This window comes from Mycothermus thermophilus (assembly GCF_041956435.1).
Source record: "Mycothermus thermophilus strain CBS 625.91 unplaced genomic scaffold VTJ04scaffold_4, whole genome shotgun sequence".
Taxonomy (NCBI): domain Eukaryota; kingdom Fungi; phylum Ascomycota; class Sordariomycetes; order Sordariales; family Chaetomiaceae; genus Mycothermus; species Mycothermus thermophilus.
In genome coordinates, this window is record NW_027191430.1 from 1,515,335 (window position 1) to 1,529,924 (window position 14,590).

General features: G+C 57.3%; 2 protein-coding genes across 2 annotated transcripts; both read left to right on the forward strand.

Annotated features, from left to right (window-relative positions):
• Positions 1 to 5,659: 5,659 nt before the first annotated feature.
• On the forward strand, positions 5,660 to 9,116 carry VTJ04DRAFT_6292 (uncharacterized protein; the record flags this gene model as incomplete). Its single annotated transcript, XM_069364497.1, has 4 exons — positions 5,660 to 6,000; positions 6,186 to 6,385; positions 6,647 to 7,116; positions 7,182 to 9,116. 4 exons carry the CDS (start codon positions 5,660 to 5,662, stop codon positions 9,114 to 9,116), a joined length of 2,946 nt encoding a protein of 981 aa, XP_069218318.1.
• Positions 9,117 to 11,745: 2,629 nt separating this feature from the next.
• Positions 11,746 to 14,550, forward strand: VTJ04DRAFT_6293 (uncharacterized protein; the record flags this gene model as incomplete). The annotated part of the gene is made up of 2 exons (XM_069364498.1): positions 11,746 to 12,780; positions 12,832 to 14,550. The coding sequence occupies 2 exons, from the start codon at positions 11,746 to 11,748 to the stop codon at positions 14,548 to 14,550; spliced, it is 2,754 nt and encodes a 917-aa protein (XP_069218319.1).
• Positions 14,551 to 14,590: the final 40 nt, after the last annotated feature.

Here is a 14,590-nt window from a genome sequence, read left to right on the forward strand (position 1 = left end):
GCATCTTTTTCTTGTCGTCTGCGCAAGCAGCAGCTCAATCAACCCGACGCAACGACCTTCTCCACCCCGCGCACGCACCGCGCCGCGCGGCCGGGTCGTTGGTTGGCACCGACGGATTGGCTGAGATAAGTTCTTTTTCTTTTAGAGGGAGCCCATGATTTAATGTTTTTTTAGTGCTTCGGCAGTTCGTGTGGGTTAGGTTGGTTGGTTGGATCTGGCGGTCTGTCAAACACGAGGTCGTGGAGCTAAGAAAAAAACAAATCATCTTCTTCAGGAACGATTTGTATTTGTCAAGGCGGTGGTAACTGATGATGGGTAAAGATCTTTGATGTCTAACAGGGAGGCAGAGGATGACTTGTCCCATGGGTAAAAACTGGGCTCTGGGCCATCGAGAACCTCGATGGACGAAGTGATGGCTAACCGCCCGAAATAGGAACCATAGTCCGTGTGTTCTCTCCTGCAGGTGTGTATCATTCACACACCAACTCCCGGTCTTGACCGGCAGGCAGGGAAATGCAGCCTGTGGGAGAAAATCCCTGACCATCACCTGATGATGCAAGGAGACCGGGATAACTATCTGCCGTTCCAATACACACGAGAAATTATTTAGGGGAGCGAATGTTGGACACGAAACTCTTCATAGGTATTATGCAAGAGTTCCCTCTTTTGGTTTCTTGTCCTGAGTATGGTTGGGTAGATGGACGCCACATAAGATGTCAGATGCCTCAGTCATTCTGCATGTCGACGAGTTTTTCGTGAAAGCAGAAGGAAGCTGGATCACCGATTCCTGCGGTTGTTGGGGTTCTGAATGACATGGGAGCCAAACAAAATAACTCGAACAGAACCATCCAACACCAGGCGGTTAGCCCAAGAGCGGCGGTGCATATACGATCATGATCGGCCATGGGATGGATATTTCCAAGTTTTGGATATTGTGCACGTGCCCCGATTCCCAGACCCAGGCTGCTGGCCAGCCAAGCTCAAAACGTAGAGGCAAGACGGCTACGACGACTACATGTCTAAGTCAGGGACCAAAATCCTCATGCAGTGGAGAGTGTATAGAGTCATTTTGTCAAATAAACAGTGCCGATCACAGTGACAACACAGGAGGTATGGACGACACACTACATACAACATACCTACTCGTGGGTAGTGTTCAAGCAACGTCACGGATGTCTCCGACCATGATGGATGGGATGGATCATGCCACAAGCGCAGTGTGGCTTGGGCTTGGCTGGCGCAAGGGTTTGGGCTCATTGGAATTCTCAGCCCATGCTGTTCCTGTAAAATGTCAGAAATATCAGATGGCTAACCCGTGCTGCCCCGGTTTGATTGGGATATATCACAGAAGGGATGTTGGGATGTGTGCTAACACAATATGTGTACGGGATGGGCGATCGAAGGTCCTGAAGTTGAAAAAGAGCCAGGTCAAGTGAGATGCGAAACTTGCCTTCTCGATTGACCATCTGTTACACCGCATCATCGATACACGAGGACAGTAAACAATTGCCATCGCCGCCACATCACTAGGGTCGTACTCAACCTTATGTTTGAACTGCTCGTTCCCCACTGGGTTGGTTTAGTTTTCGTAGGTGCAGTGCCCGATTCTTCTTCTCCTCCTCCCAACGTGCAACTCCCGATGTCTTTAGACTCGTCAGGATCGGAAGAGGACGGAATCCTCTCCGCCATAGTGTATGGAGTAAAAGACGTATTGTTTGGTGTTAGTTTGTTTGGATCCCAACAAAACCGACAGTTCATGCAGAGCCTTAGTTATTACAGTAGCGCTTTCATCGTCAGCGTCACGTAGCAAGGCTCCCCGTCTCATCTAGGGTAGCCATCCCGTCGCTCGGCGCCCTATCCCAGTCCCCAGCCCCAGCCCAAATTTGCCAGCGAGCTTTGCTGCGCGCCCGAGAAGCTGGCGCTCGGGGGCCCTTGTTTGGTCTCATGGTTGGCTAGCCCAAGTTACACAGTAACGTTCAAGGCGGAGAGGCTCAGCAGCGGGGTGGCGGTGGGCGTGTCATTCGCTTGGTGCTCCCTTAGGCACGCCCCAGGACCCAGGTTCCAGCGCCCCGGAGAAGCGCGTCTGGTGGGTTGGATCGTCGATGGTTTGACATGGTTTGTGGACACCGTCAAAAAATGCGGAGGGTGTCACGAAGAAAAAGAGGGGAAGCTGGGGAAGTTGTGGGGTAAATACCTGTGCCTTCTCCAGTTTTCTCCAGGTTGTCTGACCTCTGGGTCTGGGGCTAATAGGGGCTAATTTGTTGCCTCTCGGCCTTGTTATGAGGGCGATGCTCGGAGAATTAACCCAATTCATATCTGGGGAGACATGGCGGTGGGTTAGCTACTTCACGGTGAGAGCGTAGAGTGGCGAGTGCCTGAGACCTGAGTGGCTGTGTGTGTCTGGGGAAGATGAAGTATGGAGAAGGTTTGATTTGATTCTTTGCTCTTCTGACTTGTGTCTCCATGTGCTGGAGAGGGGAATGGGAGACTCAAGGCTCCGCATGCAGCACTGGAGAAGAGGCATGAGAATGGAGTCCAGTTCGTGTTAGAAGAAGCACACGGAGAGCAGAGGAAGAGAGTACGACGAAGTTCTATGGCACTCTGTGATACCTGTCCGGCGATGGTGACGATTTCTTGTTGTTAGTGCTCAGGTAGGGGTGCCCAAGGTTGACGTATGCCCAGCACTGCGTATAGTAGGTTGTAAGTTCAGGGCGCAAACTCTTCAACACCAGAGACGGATATTCCCAGGTCACTAGTCCATATCTGCATAGGAACCCGTCTACCAGGCACCAAACGGCTCCCGACAGATGTCGAACAGTGTCGTACCTACTTCTACACAGTAGGTACCTGAGGTACGCATAGAGTTTCAGTCTTACAACTGCCGTACCCGCCGAGGACGCTGTCGGTCTACGCCCAGACCTGAAGGGTGGAGTGGACTTAGTAGTACGCACGCCAAACTTTCCCAAGTCTGAGGTTCGCGGTGGATGCCGAGGGACCCGCCTCCCGAGTCGGCCGAGGCGATCCCGTCCCGACTCAATGACTCAAGAGGTCAATTCAAGACAAGGCTGGGCTCGTGAAGCTCGAGGCGGAGTTTCGAAATTGGGAATGGGGCAAGAAAGTTTTCAAGATTGTCCATGACATATTTTGCCCAGTCCACTTTTTTTAATTTCACCTCTGCCGGGGTTGCCGGTTTGGAGCTGAGGCGATGAAGTATTCCAGGTTGTTTTTGCCCAACTCATCGTCATTGATGCGCGCCCTCATCTTTGGTTTTTGTTGGCCATGTTCCATTCCGATGGGTACGGTGTACGTTCCGGCCGTCGGATCCGGGCTTGGTCCAGGCCAGCCAGACCGGGCTTAGGTAAGGCCGGGCCGGGGCCAAGACCGTGGGCCGCAGCGGGCGGACTAACCCGGAGCAGCAAAGACGGGAGAGCCCGGGAGAAGGACAATAGCCCCTAGCGCTGAGTGAGGCCCCGAGTCTCGCCGAGGCATGGTCTGCACGGTTGGTTGGCATTGTTTGTGCGTCTTCCTGTTTGACCAAGATGCAGAATTGACGACAACGAAGAGGAAGCAGTCCATACAGCGGATTCCTGCTCTGAGTTAACAGTTCAGGCTTGCGTTTCCGTACTGTATTGTTCGTACGTACAGGACAGAATACAACAGACAGCTTGGAGAGGAAAGGCTCTTGTTCCTGGCTCTCGTTCGGCTGATGCCCGGCTCAAGGGAGGCCAATCGGCAACTGCTTCGGGCCAACGGCCGGCGCCTGATTGGTTCACCTCTCGCCACTTCGCCCTCAGGTGTGGGGCATGGCCGCCTCGATAAAATGTCCGCCCCCGACGACATCTGCCGCGACTTCGCGCTTACAAGAGCTCCCTTTGAGGGCAATGATGGCGAACGAGAAGGTCATGGGCGCTGCTGGGACTGCTGCAGCATTGTGCAACCCTTTGTTGCAGGCATCCCAATTGCATATCAAGTGACGCACCATACCTATATAACTACCGGGATGACGAATCGTCGTGCTCAGTAGATACTGCTGGATAGATATTGTAGGATTGGTAGCAGAAACATACGAGCACCATTGAAACAAGAGACATACAGAGCAGACTAATTGCAATGCGGCATGGATTAGGGGATACCTAGTCCGGGTATCAAGCAGAACCTGGAAGCTTCTCTCTCACCTGCAGACATGTACTCCTGCGGCGGCTCAGGGTTCCTCGCTCACCTACAGGGTGTCGCGAACATGGTTGAGTTGTCAGGCGCTCGGGGCCTCTAAGGTGAGAACTCTCAGTCCAGGATGACATCTCCAGCTGTTCCGGGGCCCCAGGTGAGCAGAACAACAAATCCACTTCATGGTGTCGCCTCCGTTGCCTCTGCGGCGCTCCCAACCCCCTTGTTGAGCAAACGACCCAATTTTTTCTCCATCACACAGACCCAGGAATCTCGCATCACACGTGGTGGCCTCTCCTCGAGAAGGCCAGGAGGGTTCTTGAAGGTGGAGTGGGTCACGGCCCCGGCACCAGGGTTCGGAGAAGGGCCTCGATTCGGCCGGCGTCTCCAGGCGCAGGCGGGGAGGAGGTCCAGGTGACGGCGAAGGGCCCCATCCAACCCCGGAGCCATGTGGGATTCTTTCAATTGACTCGTGAAAAAAAAAAACAAGGACATGCGCTGTGTGTGTTGTGCGTTGGCTTGTTTGGATCCCTGTTCGAGGAAATCAATTCGTTGTTTTCTGTGCTTGGAAGCTGCTTCAAATTCCACCGTCACAGGAACAGTGAAAGGGAAAAAAAGACTGCACTGTACGGCACCTTCCACGTCTCATCCCAAGCCCTCGTGATGCATGATGCGACTTGGCGTCATTGCGAATTCGAGCCCCAGAAATCAAAATTTCCAGTTTGCAATGCACATAGCAGTCTGCTCAAAACATGGTCGACAAATCTTATGAAACTTTGGCTAGAAAGTTGGACTTGGTAGTGTATGTCACTGAAGAATTCTTCACTTTGTCGGTCAAGACGTAGGCACACAGTATGAAATCGTCAGAGTGTCTTGTAACGTCATACGTAGCGTATCGTTGTCTCGCTTGTTCTCCACGTTCCAGGTTTCCTAAACTGGACATCGTTGGACCCCAGACCCCTCCTCCACTCACACACCCCGGGCCTTGGCTGAAAGTATGGGGACGGGAGTGAGACCCATTTGTTTAAACGCTCCGGTACGTATCGCGGCCGCGACGATGACGGGTCTGGGGAAATCTCGGTCATGGCCAGATATAATCCGGGGGCCCCTCCATCCCCACCGAGGCTGTTGAGCCTTTTTGTTTTTCTGTCACTTCAGTTCTCATACATACTGTCTTCACCTGCTCAACAATAGACCGTCTTAGACTCATCCTTCTTCTCTTCCCATCCCACCTGCTCCCGCCCAAGGAACAACAGAACTCATAGTGAAGTTGAAGAGTCGCCACATCCCCAAGAACACGCTTAGGAGCCGTTTACGCCTCATCCTTTTCCACCACATCCATTGCCCGGCGAGATTCGGACAAGTCAATCAACTGCCGAGCGGTTTGGACACCAACAAGACGACTTCATCTTTATCCGGGCCTCGGACACAGCTCCGAGCCCGCTGAGCGCCATTTGCCTTCCTCTTCCTCCCTCCGATATCCTCATCATTCACAATGTCCGACCACGGTGAAGACTCTCCCTCTCCCCGGTCCGAACGGGGACCAACCGGCTCCATGTCGCCACCACCGGCACCGCCATCCGTCTCCGAGTCCACCACGGCCTCCGATGCTCCGCAACAATCAGCCTCCCAGCAGACTTCTCAGCAACAACCAGCCAAGAAGCGCGGTTCCGTGACCGCCGACGGCCAGACCAAGGTCACCAAGAGGCGCGCCGCTCGCGCTTGTGTGTCATGTCGTGCCCGCAAGGTACGCTGCGATGTGGTCGAGGGTGCCCCTTGCGGCAATTGCCGCTGGGACGACGTTGAGTGTATCGTCCAGGAGAGCCGCAGGAGGAAGTGAGTTTGACCCCTCCGTTCTCTCTACCTCACTCACCGCATGTCGTCACTGTCAGATGCCTTCACGAGCACTTTGGCACATGGCACATGGCACATGCCCCAAAACCAGCCCCACCACTCCCTGAGACGCTCGGGAGAAGTTGGCTAACCTTTTGGCACCCCTGCGTGCCCGGCTTGTTTTCCAGAAAAAACCTCCCCTACAACTGCGGACCTTCAGCAGTGGGGCGGACTGCCGAGGCTTTGCGCGCAAAGAGCATCAGCGCCGCCAACCCCATGATCGGGGCGGCGGCCAACCTTGCAAAGACGGCGTTTGCTCCGAACGGAGCCTTCCCCCTGAACACCGTCAACGGCGTCGACGCGAGCCAGGCCGCCACCCACCTGCTGTGTAAGTCACAAGCGTTACGAGCTGAGCACCCTCCACCGCATCACAATTCCCCTCCCTTCCGTTGCATCCCGCCCCTTTTCTTTGAACTTCCCGATACCCCTGCCACGCTCGCATGTGCGCGGCTTACCCCACACCCAAGAATCACATGCCCTTGATCACCACGAATCAGCGGGCTTGGATACGAGCTTGTGAATGTTTCGAGAATTTTGAGAGCTTGTGAAAATTCGAGGCTGACTGTTTGACTTTTTGGCATCTGAACAGACGGACAAGCCGGTGCTGGATTCGGCAACCCCGGAGCGGCCCTCTCGGCCTTCTCCCCGGTGACACCCGGACTTCCCGGGTCTCCGGGGCTGCTCCACCCACTCCTTCAGACGGCTCTGGACCTGGCCGGTGAATGGCCGGGCTTCCTCAAGCCGTTGCCAGACCGGATCCTCCCCGAGGACCGGCAGTTCCTTATGCAGAAGGGCGTCTTCAACCTGCCCTCGCTAACACTGCAGAATGCCCTTCTTGCCGCCTATGTCGAGTTTGTCCACCCTTACATGCCGCTACTCGAACTCAATGAGTTCCTTCGCGTTCTCAATGATCGGTCCGGGGCTTCGGGCAAGCTGAGCTTGTTCCTGTATCATGCCGTCATGTTTGCTGCCACGGCGTTTGTCAATGAGGCCCTGTTGAAGGAGGCCGGGTATGCCAGCCGCAGGGATGCGCGGAGAGCCTTCTTCTCCAAGACGAGGGTGAGTTACTCCGACCGCAAGGATCCCGCCCAACGGTCAATTGCTGACATCAATCGCTTCATTAGCTGCTCTATGACTTCGACTACGAGACGGACCGGTTGATCCTCGTCCAAGGTCTGCTGCTCATGACCTACTGGTACGAGACGCCCGATGATCAGAAGGATACGTGGCATTGGATGGGTGTGGCTATCTCTTTGGCCCACACCATTGGGCTGCATCGCGACCCGGCCAAGACGCCCATGATTCCGCGCAAGCAGCGGCTGTGGAAGCGCGTCTGGTGGTCGTGCTTGATGCGCGACCGGCTCGTGGCTCTCGGCATGAGGCGGCCGACTCGCATCAAGAGCGAGGACTTTGATGTGCCCCCGCTCACCGAGGACGACTTCGAGTTGGAGGCTCTTCCCGAGGACAACCAGTTGCTGGGCGGCCCGACCGGTGCCGAGTGCGCCCTCGTCCGCGACGTGAATATGCAGCGAGAGCTCGCCCTTATGTGCATCCACAAGGCTCGGCTCTGCATGCTCATCGGCGACATGCTCCGTGTGCAGTACTCCGTGCTTAGCCGCAGCGGCGTCGGTCCGGACAACACGACCAAGAGCACGCACATGCTGCTGCCCAAGAAGAACCCAGAGAACATGGACCGTGTGCTGGCCGTCGACCGCGACCTCCACGACTGGTTCACATCCCTGCCTGAGCCCTGCCAGTACAGGCCTCTCGACGCGGCTTCCATTACCGACGCCAACAAAGCCATCGCAGTCCAACGGAACCTACTTCACATGATTTACCACACGACCGTGTCGGCCCTTCACCGTCCGCTCTTCCTGCCGGCGTCACCTGCTGAGGGGCCCAGCCACCCGGCTGAGGTTCAGGAAACGGCGCGCCAGCGTGTGCGTGAGGCGGCAGACCACATTACCCGCATGGCTGCCGAGATGCGCCGGCTGAACCTTGATCGCTTCCTCCCAACCGTTGGCGTTACCGTCATCCTGCCGGCCATGATCGTTCACATGCTCGACACCAAGAGCCTCAACCCGGAGACGCGGGCCCACGCCATCCAGGGCCTGCGCGAGTGCCTGATCGTTATGAGCAATCTGCGCAACATCTACGCTTCGGCGGACTTCGCCACCGGCTTCCTCGACGCCCTCTTGCGCAAGGGCATGCTCGGTGGCCAACCGCCGCAACAACAACAACAACAACAGCAGCAGCAGCAAGCAGTTCCGCAAGCCGCCGTGCGCCCAGGTAAGATGATCAACCGGGTGCTCGCGCCGGCTCTGAACCTCGCTTCTCAGGGCATGCACGGCATGGGCATGCATGGCATGCGGCCGTCGACGCCGCCACCGGAGACCGCCACCACCAACCCCTTCCTCAACCTCCGCACTGCTTCCATCAGCAGCGCCTCCAGCAGCAACGGAACCGTTACCAACTCTGGCCACAACGGCCTCTTCCCGCCTCAACACTCTCCCTTCCAGCAGCACTCTCACGCCATGCTCACCACGCCCAACCACCACCACTTCAGCCTCTCCACTGACGCCAACGACCTCTCCGCCATCTCCCCGACCGCGGCCGTCGGCGCCGCCACCCCGCCGCACACCGACTCCGAGGACGTCGGCGCCACCCCTCCCAGCAGCCAGGATATGGACGTGGACATGGACGTGGCCATGACGGACGATTTGATCAACGGGTATCTTGCCGGCGACAGCCACAACAACACCAATAACAACAGCAGCAGCGCGGCAGACGCGGGTGCGGCAGCCGCCGCCGCCGCCGCGAACGGCGGAGCCGTGGGCGCTGGCGGGAACAACTTTGATTTCGACCAGTGGTTGCAGTTCCCTGCCGAGGGCGGGCTGAGCAGCTCGGATGATACCTTCATGGGGGAGGTGTTTGGGCAGGGAGGAGAGGGGCACTTTGGCGGGATGAACATTGGAAGCGGTCAGCACCATCATCATCAGGGTGAAGGCGGGATGGAGTGGCTTGGGTTGGGAGTGAGTGCTGAGGCGATGAGTCACTGATTCGGTTGTCTTGTTCTTTTTTCATTTGGGTCGGTGTTGATGGCTATGGGATGGCGCCCAAAAAACTCTGGTTTGTATATGGGCGGGATTTGAGATTCGGAGTGATGGGTGTTTTTTCGATGCTATTTGATCTATCTGGGATGGGAAAAGAACGGGTGGTGAACCGGCTGGTTTTATGGATATGATCTGGGCATTTCTTGGCTGGGTTTGGGGGTTGAAGAAAAAGTTGCCAAGCTCTTCGGTAGAGCAATAACGTTGATGATAATGATGACAAGATACGTTTCCCAATGTTGAATCTCTATATGAACAGGTGAAATAAGTTTTGATACAAACAAGAAGATTGAGAGATCATGGGCGCTGAGGACGCAACCGTCATGTCCGGCCAGTCAACAGCATACGTTGATGGCCGGATTCGTGTGAAGTGGTTTCCCTCCTACCCCCCGTAAGTATGGGTCAGATCTCTGAGGTTTCAAGAGTGGATTCCAGCAAGGGGTTGTGGGACAAAAGTGGGTGGGTGAGTGAGGCTCAAACCAACAGGGTTGACGTTGTGTTTAGGACTCTCAACTTGAAGTTCGCATGTCCATCATGCTGACAAACCCCAAGTTGTTTGCAAGTTGAGATGAGGTGGGCAAATGCCTCACAGTCCTGTCCACACTTGGTCACAAGCTGATCAGTTCATTCCCCCACGACTGATGAACGGTTTTCTACACTTGAACACGATGAGATGGCTGAGTGAAACGGGCATAGTAATGGAGGATGTGGTCTGTTCTCCCCACCACCATGGTCCTGCATCCTTTCGACCCACCAGGTTGCCCAGCAGAAGGGTTGCTCAGCAGAAATCGTGGGCAACGACAACTCCAGCAACAGCCAGACCCAATTGCCTCCCCTTCTGGTGCATGCAACGCTGTTGCTGTCGTTGAGGTGCCAAACCCGACTCTGCTCATTTCCGGTTGCTGGGCAGACGCCTCGCCTACCACGGGCGGCGCCACATTGCGGCGACGCGACCAAAAAGAAGCAAGGGGGGGTACAAAAAAAAACTTTCCCTGGTCTGGTCGGTCCGCGGTCCGCCGTGGAGTTTGCTCGCTGGGTCGTGGGGAATCCCGAGTGATGTCTTGATAGACTACCATGGCGACATGCTCCGTCGTGGCCCTTGCGCTGCATGCTGGATGGTTGGCTCGCGTGGGTGGAACATGGCAATCTCACAATCTTGGGACCAAACCAACGGAGATCTGCACGACGCGTCTTCCCACAAAACGCGTCTTTTTTTCCACGCAGAGCTGGCGCTATCAGCTCAGCAGCGAGAATTGGCTGTGGTGGTGTTAAGAGGGTGCAGCTGTGGCTGCCCAGGGTCAGGGGAAGATCGCGTCAAGACTAAACCTAGTTGGGAAAGCGATGGGTCCGGCCAAGAGGCCATTGGGTGTCCGAAATTGAATGATGGTGGTCCCGAACGGTGCAAGATCTGACCTGTCCGCCGCCCGGTTCGGCTTGCGGCCGCCCAACCCTGGTCAGAATCTGGCAAACTGCTTCCTCTTCTCCGTTCTCCAGGCCTCAGGCTCAGAGGCTCAGGAGCTGGGGCCGCTTTTGGGACTCTGGGGATCAGGAACAGGGGGAGGGATCAGTTGCCCGGGTCGCGCCTCACATGGGGTTTCCCAATTTTACTTTTGTCTCGGTTCAACGCCCGTCTCTTTTCCCCATCATCTCTTGTCTCTCCGTTTGTCTCTCCTTCTCTTCCAGGTAACAGGCTCCTGGTTTTACATTTGCCGTCTTTTTTTTTTTTTGCGGCGCAACGCTCGTTCCATATAAAACTTCCAATCCAACAGCTTGCTTGCTGTTTAGCTCTCCTCGTCATCGACGCGGCCAATCATCTTGCCGCCAACAGCCGCCGTTTCACTTCCGTCGCTCTCTATCTGTCAAACCTTAGCAGCCGACTTATACCTGACTACCACGTCGCGCCACATCCTGCACCTTGCGCAACACTCGTTTTGTCGAACCGCGTAGCCTGATATTCCCCCCGCGTCCCACGCGCGCCTCACATTCGCTACCTCTCCGTACTCCATACGCTCATTTTTTCCCTGTTTTCTTTTTCAACTCTCCTTTCGTCCATCCCAACCTCCTCCGGCGGTCACTGCCCTGCCGCTGCAGCTGCCCGTGGACCCCGTCGCCGGGAACGCGCATTCGCCGTCTCCGCCGGTCGCCCTGTTTGACTTTGTGTCAGTCCCTCAGCGAATCAATCCGCTGCGGGCCCCGGCACCGACAGCTAAGCGGGGACACGCTGCGTCGTCAAGCCCGATCTTGACCGGCCGGTTCGCAGCGAATCAGCAGCTGGCGAACCAGCCGAGCCTTCTCGCATCCTCCGGTCTTTTTTATCCGACTATGGGAACCTCCGAGAACCTACTGTGTAGCGTATCGCCAGGCTCATAGACAGACCGCATAAAAGGGGGGGCTGCGGTGAAGCAGAGAAGGGGAAAAGACGAGCGGAAAGAGGGGGCCGAGAAAGAGAACATGTTGGGCGGTTGACCCCCCCGCCATAGGAAAATATCTGAAGACGACGACAACAACATCGACAACGCCAACTACAACACCGACAAACTGACAGACGACACTCGTTTAACCCAACGACATAGCCACCATGAACGACACCGCGCCAACACCACGTATGTCCTCGCATTACGTGCCGGCCCGCGGCCGCCACCTGCGGTCTTCTTCTACCTCTCCCCCGATAATTCCACCGACGAACGATGACCTCCTCTCCTACCTCACCACCCCGCGAACCATCGTCGATGCCCTCCGGAACCCTTCGGGCGCCCTCAAGGCCTGCATGGATGCTGCTGCCCCGACCGAGCAGGCCTTTGCCCTCCGCGTTGCCATGGCCTCGAACAGCATATGCGAGTGGCTGGAGGAGCTTTCAAGCTGGCCATGGCCGACCGACGGTGGTTCCGGTGGCTTCGAGACGCCTGCAGTGAGGAGGAAGCTCTTCAATTCTGATGCTCGGCCCTCGAGTGCGGCCGGCGGGTACATGGGTAGTCTGCCGGCCGCCGAGGTGGAGAAGTATGAGAGGCGCATCGACGAGATTTCGCGGGGTCTGGAGGAGCTCAACATTGAAGAGATCAAGTCCCACGTTTTAAACAAACACATCTTGCCCTTGTCCCGCCCAGGCACTCCCGTCATGGCCGCCTCTTCCCGCCCATTTGGATCGTCGTTCAGTAGTATCGCGAAACTCGACGACATGGGCGCTCTCGTTACGGCCACGACGGTGCAAGCGCTGCCGAACCTCTCCAAACTGACACGTTTGATGACTGCCTGGAGCTTCCGTTTGATTGTTTTGCGGAAGATTCCTGTCTTCATGACATCTCTTGCCGATGCCGAGGCTGCTCTTCGGTCTGGCTGGAATGCAGTTGGCCTTGGCGTTGACGGCCAACAGGCGGCGGTTGAGACGTCGGGTACACCATCCGCGACACTCACCCGTGCCGACTATGATCTCATGCGATGCGTCATTGGCAGTAAGGTAGCCAAGGCCGGTCGCGACCTTGACGCCATGCTCGATGTTCTCGAGGGTCAGCCCGACACCTTGCCTGAGGACTGGATTGATCGGGTCGACGCCTTGGAACATGGATATGGCGAGTGGACTGTGGCGTGCGAGAGGAAGCTCAAGGAGGCTGATTTGGTGAGGGCAGCGTCTGCTACCACGCCCGCGTCTTTGGCTAACACTGTCCAGCCCGCCCCTTCGACTTCCGAAGCCCAGTCCAACGAGGCGCCCCCGGAGATCAAGGTTCATCCGACTGCCGAGGACCAGAACACGACCAAGGCCGAAGCCGACCGTGACACCGACAAGCTCGAGAAGTCCCCGAAGGGCCTCCAACCACCCGTCATTCTCCGTTCTCAACGGGATAAGGATGCCATCTCCGACAGCGGATCCGCCAACTCCGATTCAGAGCTCTCTGCGTCCTCCGGAGGTGTTAGCCTCGGGAGACGCGATAGCAACGCATCCGAATCGTCTACAGTCATTCATGATGCTCTTACAGATTCTTTTTCCAGCGACATTGTCGACAACGGAACTCCTGATCGCAGGCCCCAAACCGCGCCGGCCTCTGACCATCCTTCCAAACTTGGATCTCTCCAGTCCGTTCCGAGGTCGCTCTCGGTCAGCTTCAGCGAAATGCCTACCGTCCGAGAGGTGCCCGCCCTTCCGAGCGTCCCCGGCACTCCGACAACTCAATCTTTCGTGGAGGATGACTATGACCTTCCCACGGAACCCAATACTCCCACCGAGGAGCTGAGCATCTCTACCAGCATGGTCGACGCCCAGCTCCAAAAGCAAATCAGCGAGATTCTAGAGTCAGTGCCGGCTAAAATCCGACTGACTGCCAATCCCGCTGTAAACCTCAACCCTCCAGATTTTAAAATGCCGAAGCGCAGGAGCTCGCGGCCGGACCTGATCCCCAGGAGCCAGTCCAACACTTCGATGCGCTCGGCCTATTCGCGTTCTGCCACCCCCTCGTTCACTTTGGCCCCGGCCCAGACTCGCACCCGGTTGCGGTCTTCGCGGCCCAACCAGGAGATTAAGCTCTACCACCTCTCGCGCGCTGGCGAGGCCCCGATCAAGCTTTTCATCCGCTGCGTCGGTGAGCGAGGCGAACGAGTCATGGTGCGCGTTGGCGGTGGCTGGGCTGATTTGGGAGAGTACCTGAAGGAGTATGCCCTCCATCACCGCCGCGCTGCTGCCCCTGGTGCCGCCGCCGAAGAGAAAGTCGAAGTTAAGGACATTCCCGCTCCCGGTGCCGTTCGCCCCGTTGAGTCGACCCCCCCGAGCCGCCCGTCTTCTGCCATGGACAACCACTCGCCCATGTCGCCGCTCAATCTGCGCAAGGTGCGCCGGCCGGCGAATGAAGCCTCCCCTGGCGGCCCGGCTGCCACCCCGGGTCCTGCGCCCGCACTTCGCCCCAAGACCCCGCTCGCCGGCGGCACCCGCCTCGACGCTACCCCGCCCTCGGACGACTCGTCGGGATCGTCGTTCCCTCGCTCTCGCTCGTGCTCTCGCATGAGCATGGGCGGCGGCGCCTGGATCGAAGATGACGAGGCCCCTGGCGGTGCGGGGGTCGACGCCGTCACCCCGCCGCCGCTCGGCATGGCGGGGCCCCGGGCCAAGCAGATCCGCATGAGCGAGGAGAGCCGCGCGTGGGTGCAGAGCGTTACTGAAAAAGTGCGCATCGCGAGCGGCGAGCGGAGGGTCAGCAGCTCTGCCGGGGCCGGCGTCGGTGCCGGATTTCTGGGCCCGTCCGCCTTTGCGTCTGGCGTTCTAGGCGGTGCTGCGGGTCCGGCGGCCGGAGGGCTCGAGGCGAGCCTCATGGACCGCCCGGCGGGCGCGAATGGCGTGGTCTTTGGGGAGATGGGCAAGGTGGGCAGCACCAAGAGGGTGTTCCGGAAGGCGCTCTGATTTTCTTGCATGAAGTGGTATGGTGGTGGTGTTTTGGTTG